At 30.4% G+C, this 13,255-nt stretch overlaps 2 protein-coding genes across 2 annotated transcripts; one reads left to right on the forward strand and one right to left on the reverse strand.

The window, feature by feature from the left end:
• The first annotated feature begins 71 nt into the window (after positions 1–71).
• On the forward strand, positions 72–4,464 carry LOC112709737 (uncharacterized). The gene is made up of 5 exons (XM_025761645.3): positions 72–1,343; positions 2,834–2,891; positions 2,989–3,072; positions 3,422–3,563; positions 3,891–4,464. The coding sequence occupies exons 1-5, from the start codon at positions 854–856 to the stop codon at positions 4,254–4,256; spliced, it is 1,140 nt and encodes a 379-aa protein (XP_025617430.1). The 5' UTR covers positions 72–853; the 3' UTR covers positions 4,257–4,464.
• A 661-nt stretch (positions 4,465–5,125) lies between these two features.
• On the reverse strand, positions 5,126–7,549 carry LOC112709738 (probable WRKY transcription factor 40). The gene is made up of 5 exons (XM_025761646.3): positions 7,147–7,549; positions 6,994–7,056; positions 6,317–6,658; positions 6,080–6,196; positions 5,126–5,879 (listed from the first exon to the last, which is right to left on the reverse strand). The coding sequence occupies exons 1-5, from the start codon at positions 7,228–7,230 to the stop codon at positions 5,523–5,525; spliced, it is 963 nt and encodes a 320-aa protein (XP_025617431.1). The 5' UTR covers positions 7,231–7,549; the 3' UTR covers positions 5,126–5,522.
• Positions 7,550–13,255: the final 5,706 nt, after the last annotated feature.

Raw genomic sequence — 13,255 nt, forward strand, 5'->3', positions numbered from 1 at the left:
TAATCTAAATAATATTTAGTTTACTATAATTCATTTTAAATAAAAATTACCAAACATAAACTACATTAATAACAACTCACTCTTAATTAAAATCAATTTTATAAAATCAATTTTATACAAACTTTTGTTTATAAACTGTAATCCAAACACACACTTAGTCGTTAACCTCTTGATATGATAACAAAATATACTATGCTGATATAGAAAAAAATAATATACAAAAAAAATGTGTCCTATTGTCCAAACTTTCTCTCTCATACGTTTCACTTCATGATTGGTCAAGCTATAACCTTTTCCTTTCTCTCTCATATGCTCTTCCTTGATTCGTTGCTTTCTTCACCAAACTTACCTTACCACCCCATTTTTTTTAGACTTTCCCTTTTCCAATTCTTCTTCTTCACTTTCACTCACATTGTGTTTTTTTTTTTTTTTTTAAATTTCCCTTTCACTTTCTCACCCTTTCTCATAAACTTTCTCACCACTCTAAACACACTCTCCACCATTTTCCGCCACTCTCACTCAAGCACCCACACCATAAACAGAACAATCCAAAGCTTCAACCTTTTTCACTCACACAACAAAAAGAAAATCACAAACCCCAAAAAAAGAAGCTCAGTTTTCAGCAATGCAGCTAAAAAGAAAAAGACACACTAGGGTTTTGCATTGAATTGAAATCTTACCACTCAATTTGGAATTCAAATTTTCAAACCCAACAAAAACTCTTTTCTTTTTTTTTTCCCGATTGTGTGAGTGAAAGCCTTAAATTTTGAATTTTTATTCCTGTGGTGTTTCGTTATTCAGCATTGTTGACCTTCCGAGAGAGTTTTCAGAAGAAGGTTCTAGAAGAGCTTTAATGTCGGGTCCACCGAGAGTCCGATCCATGAATGTGGCTGCCGCCGGCGACTCTGAGCTCCGGCAAGTGCTCGTCCCCGCCTGCAACAAGGCTCGTGCCGCCAGCGACGGGAGGAAACCTGTGAAAAAGCCTTCGCCAGAGACTGTGTCAAAGGAGAAGAAGCCTTCGCCGGCGGCGGCACCGGCAATTCTGAAGCGGCAGGAGCGCCACCATCAGGCTCTGCTGAAGAACCTGTCGATGAATGCCTCTTGCTCATCTGATGCCTCGTCGACGGATTCCTCCACTCACAGCGGGGCTTCATCGAGCGGAAAGGCTGCGGCCGTGGCGGCGCGTCGGGTCAGTGTGGTGGCTAGGAAGAAGCAGGGTAGTGTCAAGGCTGAGAAGGTCAACAGTTGCAGTGTGGCTGCTGCTTCTGATAATGGTGCTGAGGTGGATTCATGTGATAGCTTGGAGGGCAAGAAAAGATGTGCTTGGGTAACACCAAATACAGGTATCTTTTGACTTTTATTGCTGCTTCAAGTTCATGAATCATGATTTTGTTTTAATGTAGTTAGTTTGCAAGTTGTGACATTGATGTTGTTGGTTATAGCTATAAAGATGAGATAGATAGGTATTAGTAGTATGTTATCTAATGTGGTTAATAGTGGTAGGACATTATGGTGTTGTCAAATTTATGTTGCTGACCCCACCTAGGTTGTGTCTGGATTAGTTATTAAAATTACTTCAATAATTGATAGTTGATTATAATAGATATGATTGATTTTGGAAACACTTAAGATGGATAGGTTTTAATATGTTATGGTATTGTTTGAATAATGTAGCTGACTCCATCTAGTGTTACAGCTTGGATTGTTATTTAAGAGTTATTATGTATATAATGGCATGGTTTCACTGGTAGGGTCTAGAGAGTGAGATAATGGAACAAAAGTAAGAAAATAGCTGAACATGCTTCTAAAGTTGATGGAATGTGAGAAATATGTGGTTTTAGGAAAAGCAAGTGCAATGGTTATTAGAAATTTCCCGGTGTTTAAGTTTAGTGAACCAACTAGTTATTTAGCAGCTTTGTAAGTTAACTACTCAATTAGGATGTGAATATTGTGGGGATTTGTCCATAGAATAGCCATAATTGGACAGAAATTTGTGCTTGAATCCAGTATGGTAGTTGACACTTGACACTGTTTCTATTGAGATATGTTCTTAATTTTGATAGTTTCCATCTTTTTGTAAAGTCTAATTAACATCTGGTGTTTGAATATTACTAAATGCTAATACGTTTTCTCTTGTTCATCCCAATTTAAAATTATGAACTATTGGTCAAAAAGCACCTTCAGCTTTGTATGTCATGTTTTTTTTACATAGAGCAAATGACAATGATAACATTAATGCCCAAAAAGGGAGAACAATAATTTTTTTTTTGGGGGATGGGGGGTTTTAACTCACCATATCAAGCTCTGTTTTCCACAGATATGCCACATTCACATCTTTGATAGGCATAAGCATAAGTCATATGTATTGATTGCAAAGGAAACTAGTGGTTGCTAGTGTAGTTAAAATTGGATCATAAGCTAAAAAAAATTATTCCTCCCCCCTCCCCAAGACCCCCGAAAAAAATTATTGATGATTAATTGCTCTAAACATGTGTTCAAAACAGTTTATTTTGTTTCACCGAGATGGTAATTGCTATTGCCACTGTGAATTTGATGCAATGATGTCTGGCAAAGCAGGGTGCTATAGCAGCGAGTTAGCATCACTAATTTTCTTTCATTCTACCTCATACTGGGCATCTAAGGTGTTTTATGTCAAACAATAATTCTAAGATTCATAATTTCGCATTGGTCATATGCCTTGTTCTTTAGTCAAAATTTCTGTACCTTTAAACCTAGGGGAGGATAAATAAAATGTTATAAGTTATCTATTGCATTAACATTGTAACTATCATTTCTTGTTCTTTAATTTCTGATATATTCTCATTTGTGCCAGAACCAAGTTATGTTGCTTTTCATGACGAAGAGTGGGGAGTTCCTGTTCATGATGACAAGTATGCCAGTTTGTTTTGGTGTTTGCAGAGTCTTTTCTTTTATTTTCAGCTTCCGTGTTGAATCTCTATGAATGCTGGAATTCGGTTTTTTGTGTAGGAAACTGTTTGAGTTGCTCAGCTTCTCTGGAGCCTTGGCTGAACTTACATGGCCTGCCATTCTTAGCAAAAGGCAGTTATTTTGGTACTGACATAATTTTCTTCGGATTTTATGTATTCTGGATTCAATCATATTTGTATACGAGCTCCACTTTATAGTAAAAAACAATTTGGTACAATGTTCAGAAACCCGACATGGTGGTAGACTCCACCATGACAAAAATCAGTGTGAAATGACAGTACAGACTTGTTTTCGTATTAAATATCGCTTCTCTATTAATCTTACTTGTATCGGAAGAGAATGGTCATTAAATAATTAGCATGTTAATATATATTTCCAGTACTATTTGGTTTATCATTGATTCTGAAGATTCTCATATGTAGCAACTGCTCAAAAAATTCTATTAATTGTTCTCATGTATTCCTGAGCACAGTGAAGTCTTTTTGGATTTTGATCCAAGTTCTGTCTCAAAACTGAATGAGAAAAAGATAGTTGCACCAGGAAGCACTGCCAGCTCATTGCTGTCCGAGCTCAGGTTGCGATCGATAATTGAAAATGCACGCCAGATTAGTAAGGTACATACTCTAATACGGTACATCGTTATTTTCTTATCTTATACACAGAATGTATAAAAGTAGCAAAATTTTGTTCCTTAGTCATTGTCAAAAGGTTCTTGCTTCAGGGAATCAACCTTTAACACTTAACTTTCAAACTTTTCTGCTACCTGCCATAGAAAACATTTAGAAAATGAAAGAAACCTACTTCCTGAGACCCTGACCCACATATGAATTGATTAAGAAGACTTGGTTGAGAAAGAAAAATGTTCTTGGTCCATAACTACATACCTTGAGGCTTTCTACACTGTAATTAACATTTTTTTGTCTTCTTCAATTGCAATGCAGATAATAGAAGAGTTTGGTTCCTTTGACACATTTATTTGGAACTTTGTGAACCACAAGCCAATAGTCAGCCAGTTCAGGTATCCGCGCCAAGTACCAGTCAAATCTCCAAAAGCCGAAGCCATAAGTAAAGAACTTGTAAGGAGAGGGTTCCGGAGTGTGGGTCCGACGGTCATTTATACATTCATGCAAGTAGCTGGACTAACAAATGACCACCTAATCAGTTGCTTCAGATTCAAGGAGTGTGTCTTAAACTTGGAACCAGTCTGCAAAGAAAGCTCCTTCAACTCCAAGGTCAAGGAAAAAGCAAACGACGAATCAACGGAGACAGGTCTATTGCTAGCCGTGAACAAGTTGAGCTTCACCTGAAATTAGAGTTCTAGAACTTTGATCAATGATCATATTGTCAAATGAGGTAGTTGTCAGGGAACAGGGTAGGTTGTGGAGTGTACAAAATCCATAGAGATATGAAGTTAGCCGAAATGCAGATGTATTTGAAAAATGCAAAATGACCTTTGGCAATTTCTTCAAGTTCTCTTGTATTAAAGATTCTTGAAATAGTCATATTTTGCTCTTAGCCTACCCTTTTATTTTTATATGCTGACTAATGTGAGATTGATCAAGGTAATGGTTGATCTGGTTATTTAATCAAATGGAAAAGATTGGTAATGAGACTTTAATTAAGTCAAGTCGAATTTCTGATAAGAACAACTTGGAAATTGATGGTTTAATTGGTGGATTAATCAGGATCAAAATAATCTTATTTTATATGCTCATGATTCATGAAAACTATTCACTTTACCCTATGATGGGGACAAGACAAGGGTACACCTTGTGATATCTTATTCCCATAGGTACTCTTTCTTTCAACAATGTCCAGCATTACCTACCTGGTCATTGGTCATCATGGTAAAACAATGGACTAAGTTGAAAGTTTTGATTGAGCACCTCAACAATGTGGGCCCCTATTAGTATATCACTTTCTAACTTCTACCTAATTTCATGTAATCACTGTTAGAATATTGATTAGAGATCCCAGGAATCTTGACCAAATCTGGTGGTTTGATAAAAAATGAAATTGTCTCAGCAAACAAAATACAATGAATGTTTCAAAAGTAATTAGGTTTGAGGCAAGATACTTAACAGCTAAATCAACCTTTTCTTCCAAATGTGACATACTTAGCTAGATTTTGCATAAATGTACAGTTCTTGATTGATGTATAAGATAAATTCCAAAATGCAAAATCTCAAACAAGGAGCCTGAATCTTTGTATTGAACAGCTTGGAAAATGTCCTAGCTTTACATCACTCCTATTAAATCATCTATATATAATTGAAAGGAGAAATTATAAAGCCATCAGAACTACAAACTCTATGAAAGGAAATTCTTTGGAAATAACTCAATTTGGAAAATCAAATTTGAAGTAACCTAGATCTTTTCCATGATGCAGAATCCATCCTCAGTGGATCTTAATTTCCACTTATAGGATCAAACTGAGAAATATGTCTCAATTTTTCTAATGTTTGTATTTACATATATAATAAGATCCTATGTTCTAAAAATGAACCATTTATGGAAAATGCCTAAATTGTTGGCACTATGCTAAATAGCTACACTTTCACCAAATTCTCAATTCAATTATTGTGCATCAATCTTCCTGAAAGGGCAGCAACAAGTGCTGCTCTGAAATTTGGATCTTTGGTCAATGAACTAGCCATCTGTTCCACCAAAACATTAGGTACTTGTTCAGGTGAATCAACCTTTGGTTTTGTTGTAATCTTGGAATCATTGTTGTTGCTGGGCTTGGATTTTGTCAAGTCAAGAGTAACTGTTGGTGCAGAAGAGCTAATTGATGCCGAACAAGGTACCGAACCTATGGTCATACAACGGTTCGGGCCGGATGTTGCCTCCATCTGAGAAGGGAGGGGGTGGTTGTGCTCACCCTCGTAAGTCGCAACCAGCACAGATTGATCTTCAACACTTCTTTGCACCTGAAGTAAACCAAGCAACAACAAAACTGACTTAGCTTGTGATGAAATTTTACATCAGGATGGTAGCCACTAACTTCAAGGAACCGAGGCTGGGACAGATATCTATCCTGTACTTGTCCCGGACTCGGTTTCTATATGAAGGTCCTATAATGACAGATATTTAAAGACAATTTTTTTTTTCTTTCGTTTGTCGGATTTACCTTCTTCTTTACAGGACAGCTTGGAGCAAAAGAGCACTTGAAATATGCTCTTGGAGAAGGGTTATCTCTTGTTACTTTTTGTCCATATTTCCTCCATTGGTATCCATCTTTCACAATCTGAAAAATACATAAAAAGAACAAAGCCTATCAACAATTGCACAAAATCATTCATAATACTACTATTAAACAAGGTCGGCTACACAGATCAAACAACGCTATAAGGGTAAAGAATCTTACAAGGCTTGTATCGGATGCTTCCGTCCTAACATAAACTCTTGAGGTCTTAGCCTTGATGGTTTCTTCCCTCGGCTTCTTGCACGATTCTTCGTCGGTCGAGCTGCTCTCGGAGTTCCCATTGTTCGACGCCAATGCCATCGGATCACAATTGTTGTTGCTGCTCTCAGATTTCCTCTTCTTTGATGAAGGGCTAAGCTCCTTCTCAGGATTTTTTTTCATGTATTCCATCAAGTGGTTCCTCAAAGTGTTGTAATTCTCACAAACCACAGAAAGCATTTCAGCCAATTTCTTGTTTTCGGCAGTCACACGCTTCAGTTCCTCTTCTAAGTAATCCGTATTGGACTGAAAATAGCAACACAAATTGGATCATTCACAGAGTTCTAAACAATGATGCATGAATAATTGAATACCAAAAGTTTGTCAAATTCTACAGTTTCCATGTTTACTTTCCTTAAATCTGAGTTTATGAGTTGAGTTTTACTATTTAAGTTTACCTAAGTTCTACAAATTTATGCAAACTCTTAAGAGATTGATAACCTTATCTTGTATTAAACTACAAACACAAGCAATCATTTCAATTAGAAACCACAAAGAAAGATCTATTTTGCATATTCTAATCATTGAAAATCAATCAATTCTTCTAGATTGTTGCTAACAGATGAAATTACTAAACTAACCTCTTCTTTCAAAGGAACCATGGACAACCCCAATGAGAAAACATTGCTTTCAACCTGTTTCTTCTGAAATCAACAAACACATCAAAACACAGAATTAATCTCCATCTCAAGACATTGTTCTTATCAAAGCACTTCACATATAACAATACTTACAGGAACTTCCTCATGATGAACTCTATGATGATGAGGATTAATGTTGAGATCCAAGGAAGTGTTAATCCAAGAAGAACAATCCATAGTTGTCAAATCTATCAAATTCAAACAAAGTAGACGAACTTTCCCAAACAATAAGCACTTAATAACCAAGATGAAGAAAAAAATCTTAGAGAAATTAAAGAGCCAACCAATTGAGACTAACACAAAACATGTGTATATATATAGATAGAGAAAGAAAGAAAGAGGAATAAAAGCCAATAAGGTATCACTTTTTTCAATGAATGAATCCAAGTTGAAGAAGGAAACTGAGTGGAAAGACCACACATGGGGAAATATATCCAACCACTTGCTTATAATTAATTAAATAGCTGGCATTTGCAATGTACACAGAAACTGGTCCACTTCCTTTACTTATTTAATTTATTTAAATAAATCTGAAAAATTTTGAACTTGACATTTTGGTCTCTAAGATAGTGTTTGGTAAAGAGACAGAAACAAAAAAATTGAGATTAAATGATAAAAATTTATTGAAATAGAGACAAAAACTTTAGTACTAATTTTTAAACTAACAAATATCATACCGAAAAACAAACACTACCTAAAAAAGTTTTATTACATCAAAGTTTTAAAATTTATAAAAATAAGACATTAATTTTTATCTTAGTTAGATTTATTATTGTATTTAGACAAATAAATCTTTATAAATGTAATGAAAAAAATTATATTTTATTTTTAAAAATTTAAAAATTTTAATATAATAAAATATTTTTAAAAATAAAAATGTCAGATACAAAATGTATGTGAAACCTATTTAAATATATATATATTTTATTATTCAATTCAAATTGTTTTTCTTTCTATTTTAATACATAGCCAGTAAAACTAGATAAGGAGACGTACGTGGCAATCCATCTATTATTTTATACAAAATAACGTTCAAGCATAGGATATAGTTATAGTTGTTACATATAACATACAAATTTATTTTTAATATATTAATAATATTAAATATTTTTTAATAATAGTTAATATAAAATTAGTTATTTTACTAGGTATTACTTAATTAAATATATATAAGTATTTTATATATACAAGATAATTATTGTATAGTGAATTGAGTTATCGAAAAAAAGAGCATATATTATCCGAAAATGACGAGACAGAATTATATTCTTGGTAGAATAAAAACAATGGAAATGAATTTTTCAAGTCAAATACACACACCTCTCTGCTCTCTCTATCAATAATAATAATTCGAGAATTCAAAACTACCACTAGTATGGCATTTACAATGAATACATAAACTTTTGAAGGTTTTCTATATACCTATTAGGACTCTAATTTTGTTTTGGATTTAGCTGTTATATACTGATTTTTTTCCAAAAAAAAAAATGAATTATTATCATGTGTTACCTAGATTTTTTTTTATCAATAATAGACTTGTGATTATAATTATTTTTTAGTAAAAATACATAAAGAGTACATAGTATATAAGGCGTAATAATTCAACAAATATTTTCTAAAAATTTTTTTTAATTCTTTTTAATAATGAGAAAAACTTATTTTTATCAAACCATCAACATTACAACTTGAAGAATTTAAAGTATGAGATTTTTTTCATCGTGTAACAAAAAAGATCTATGTATTTGCATGTCTTTTGAGGTAGTAAATTAAATAAAAATTAATTACTTTTAGATGTGGCAAATTTAAAAATAAATAAAATTGAATATTTATATAAATTTTTTATATTAAAAGAATATATGAATTAATTTTGTTATGTTAATTAGTGTAAGAATTTTCACTTATTTGATAAGAATATTCATTGAAAATAATAGTAAAAAATTAATAAGATGATGCTAGTTGGAGAGTTAGAGTGACTAGAAAACCTAGAAGCTCTTTATTGACCAAGCGATTTGTCGTCTTTATTAGTATTAGTATATTCTTTAAAATTTTAAGTCTTTATTATTATTAATAATAATATATTAGTGGGTGTTTCTATTGTGTTTGTGGTCCCTTGATTCTTTGTTTACACGTTTACTATTTCAAACATTTTCCACGTTGCATGAATTATAATATATATAATTATTAGAGACTAGAGAATAGAGATATATACCTTTTCTATTCCCTTTTTTTTTTCTCTTACAGAATTATTGACTTCTCTGTACTTTACTTTTTACCTTACACGCGTCATATACATACTTTTGACAATCTTTGTCGACACCCAATTTTTTTTGTTTTTAAATTTAAAAAAATCCGAATTTATTTATATTTTAAATATACCACATGTTTATTCATTCTTTTTCTTAATAATGTGATAAAAGTTACATGTACACCACATTTTTTTACACACACATACATATATATATATATATATATATATATATATATATATATATATATATATATATATATATATATATATATATATCCTATAGAAAGCTATGAGGTAAAATATTTCAATAATTTTAGCTGTTAAGTTTAATTATTAATTTTAATTATAGTATATATATAATTTATATTAATGGTTAAAAATATTAGAATATTCGACATTATAGGATACTTGAAATATTTCCTATTCTATATATATTTTGTTCTTATATTAATTAAAAAAATGATTATTTCAAGTACCTACGAAGAGAGAATGGATAAAAGCAAATAAAATTCGCATTGTTATTTTTTTTCAAAAAAGGAGGACGTTGAAAAAACATAATAATTTAAAATATTATATATATATATATATATAACTTATTTTTAATATATATTTTATAATAATAATAATAATTAATATTTATGACAAATTTTTGTGTATATTTAACATAGTTATTTTTTTAATAATACAACACTACGTATTTAATAATACAACACTAACTATATTTAACATAGTTATTTTTTATCAACTTCTGCCAATTTTTATTTATGATTGTGTTTAATAGAAGTATTTTTATAGATATGTCTAATAAAAATATCTTTTTTATAACTATGTGTCTTTATAGATATATTTTTTAAATATGTCTCCTTATATATGTATTTAAAATATAATAATTAAATGTTATTAACAATAAATTGACAGATAATATATTAATATCCTATATTTTTTCATATTTAAAATATTGAAAAATATATAGTAGGTGACGTGGAGCTCAAAGAAACCAAAAAAATGAGAAAATTATTTAGGTGACTGAGATAAGCCTCTGTTGAATTTGACTTCCAAACACGACTTCCACGCGAAAATTCAAGTAAAACTATTTTTTCCCCCTTTCTCTAGGCTTTACTTTATTCAGTCTATGGCTCTATGTATATGTTAGTTTCTTCCTTATTCGTTTTTTTCTTGTGGGCACATTTAAAGCAAATAATAATGGAAAACGAAAATAAATATGTTATATTTTATTACTAATTAATTGACATTCATGACTTATACGTACACTATTATTAATTGTGAATGCACTGTGCCAATAATATTCCACATTGTGCATTGATTTAAAAGATTACAATATATATATGTTGCCTTTGGAAAATTAAAAAAAAAGGATTAGAATATGTTTGTTGATATAGTGCATGAATAAATATAAAATTTAAATATATATTTAGTTATGTTTAAAAATTTTTGTATGCACGATTCTTTTTATGTTAAATTCCTTTTTTGTTATATAATATGCAATATATTATACAGTTTATTTAATGGATTCATTAAAAATGAAGATGACCAAATTAAAGTACAAGTTAAATAATATAAAATAAAATAAGGGATTTTTTATAAATAAATAAATAAAATATTTTATTTATTAATATTTTAAAAAATATTTACAATTTTAAATTATATTATATATTTCGTTTATTATGTAAACAAAATAGATATAAACATATATTATCTATACTGTAAAAAAAATAAGTAAAATTTTAGTTAATTAAATTTTCTTTATCTTGTAAACGATATATATATATATATATATATATATATATATATATATATATATATATTTGTAAATAAGATATGTGCACAATAATAATAAAAATATTTATAGAATAATTTGGATCGATTGAAAAAATAAAATTGATATAATTATATATTTTAAATTTGAATGTGTAAAAATTGTAATTTAGGCGATAAGAATGGGAAGGGAAGGTAGCTACGGCTATTTTTTTTATAGGGAAAAAATTGGCATGTAATACATAGTTATTGGAAAAAGGTTAGTTGGTATTTTTTTATATGAAATTAACTTTTTTGTTTAATTATTATTGAACAAATCAGACGTGGAATTTGTTAAGAAAAGAGAAAGAAAATAAATTTTGAACGTCTAATTTGAGTGAGATACATAAAATTGAGAGGTAGATTTGTATGTTAAAAATTTTTAAAAATTAAAATCTACAAAGCTGAGAATTAAATTTAATATACATTATAAATATTTTAAAAATTTAGATACATTAATTTAAAGATTAAATTTGTATTTTAAATAATAAATTTATGGATAAAATATATTTTTTGTCTTTAAAATTTGATAAAAGGTTTAAAAATATCTTTAAATTTATTTTGTTTCAATTTTGTTTTAAAAGTTTTTAATTTACATCAAATATATTCTTGACAACTAAATTTTTTAAAAAATTTAACACTAATCCAATAATAATGAATGAAAATTATGTTTGATTTACTTATTTTAAAGGTTATTTTTATAAAATTGTTGTCGAATTGATCCTAATAATTTTTTTTGAAAAATTAGCCTTTAAGAATATATTTGATGCAAATCGAAAACTTTTGAGACAAAAATAAAATTTAAAAATATTTTTAAAATTTTTACCAAATTTTAAAGATAAAAAATATCTTTTACCCTAAATTTATTAATCTAATTTATATTCTATACATTATACTTAAACATATCATCCTTCAATAAGACATAAAACATCTTTATCTCTCTAATATTTATCGATAATACTATAAAGACCAAAAAATAACAAAAATGTATTTTATTTAATATTTATTAATTATTACAATAATTAATAAATGCTAAAATAAATTCTTATTATTTTTAACTAATACTTTTTCTTCCAAAAGATTTTTAAATATTTATTAATTAGTGGATTTTTTTTTGGGTGACTTATTAAGAAGTGGATTGCTGCAACTCGGGCCATTTTTAACAACTACTATTTTATTTCTTAGTATTTATTTTGCGAGGAAAAAGAAAAGAGAATGAATCTTACATAAAAGTCAAACACCGACACCGTGACTTATCTCCAGGAGTTGTTAACCATACACTCAGACTCAGTCCTGCTCAGAGATTGTCTTCATACCATTTCTCACATTTCTTTTTTTTTTTGTTAATATATTTTTAATGATAAGTGAAAATGTCTAAGTTTTTGAGACCTGAAGTGTTAAATTGTTGTAAGTTTTAAGAGATTAATCCATAAATTTAATATCTAAAAAAGATTAGTATAAGATTTTAAATTTACCTATTATACTAGTAGTTAATTTTAAAAGAATAATTTTGCTCTCAGTTTTAAGGGTCAAGATGCAAGACGGATACTCTCAGTTTTAAGGTTGAAAACCGCCTCATGCATATCGAGCGTATTACATTCGACACGTTGCAGCTAATTTTGTTCTCAATTTCAAGGGTCAGGATGCAAGGGGGATGCTCGTGAATGCGGCGTATGCCAAGATTGAGGTTGAATTTGACTACTGGTTTGACACTATGAGGACTGAGAATCTGGCCATGTGTGACTGGACCAACCGATTGGAATACGATAAGTAGACCCAACACCAGGATGGAGGCAGACGGTTCGGCCACATGACGACGAACATATCCGAGTGTGTTAATTCTGTACTGAAGGGGTCACGGAACTGCACTTGTCAAATACACATGGGAGGCTAGCAGAACTTTTTGTCGTCCGAGGGCAGACAGTAGAGGCGCAGTTAGAATCAGGCCAACGGTTTTGCCAGGCACTGGTGAAGGCGATAGAGCACAACCTGAAAGATGCGAGGTGCTTCACGGTTACTCTGTTCGATAGACATCAGTCTGAGTATACCGTGGTTGAGACGACTCCTGCCGGTAACTTCTTGCTTGGGATGTATCGGGTTTCCCTCAGAGATCGCACTTATGACTGTGAGTACTTTCAA

This window comes from Arachis hypogaea, chromosome 9 (assembly GCF_003086295.3).
Source record: "Arachis hypogaea cultivar Tifrunner chromosome 9, arahy.Tifrunner.gnm2.J5K5, whole genome shotgun sequence".
NCBI classification, from domain to species: Eukaryota; Viridiplantae; Streptophyta; class Magnoliopsida; order Fabales; family Fabaceae; genus Arachis; species Arachis hypogaea.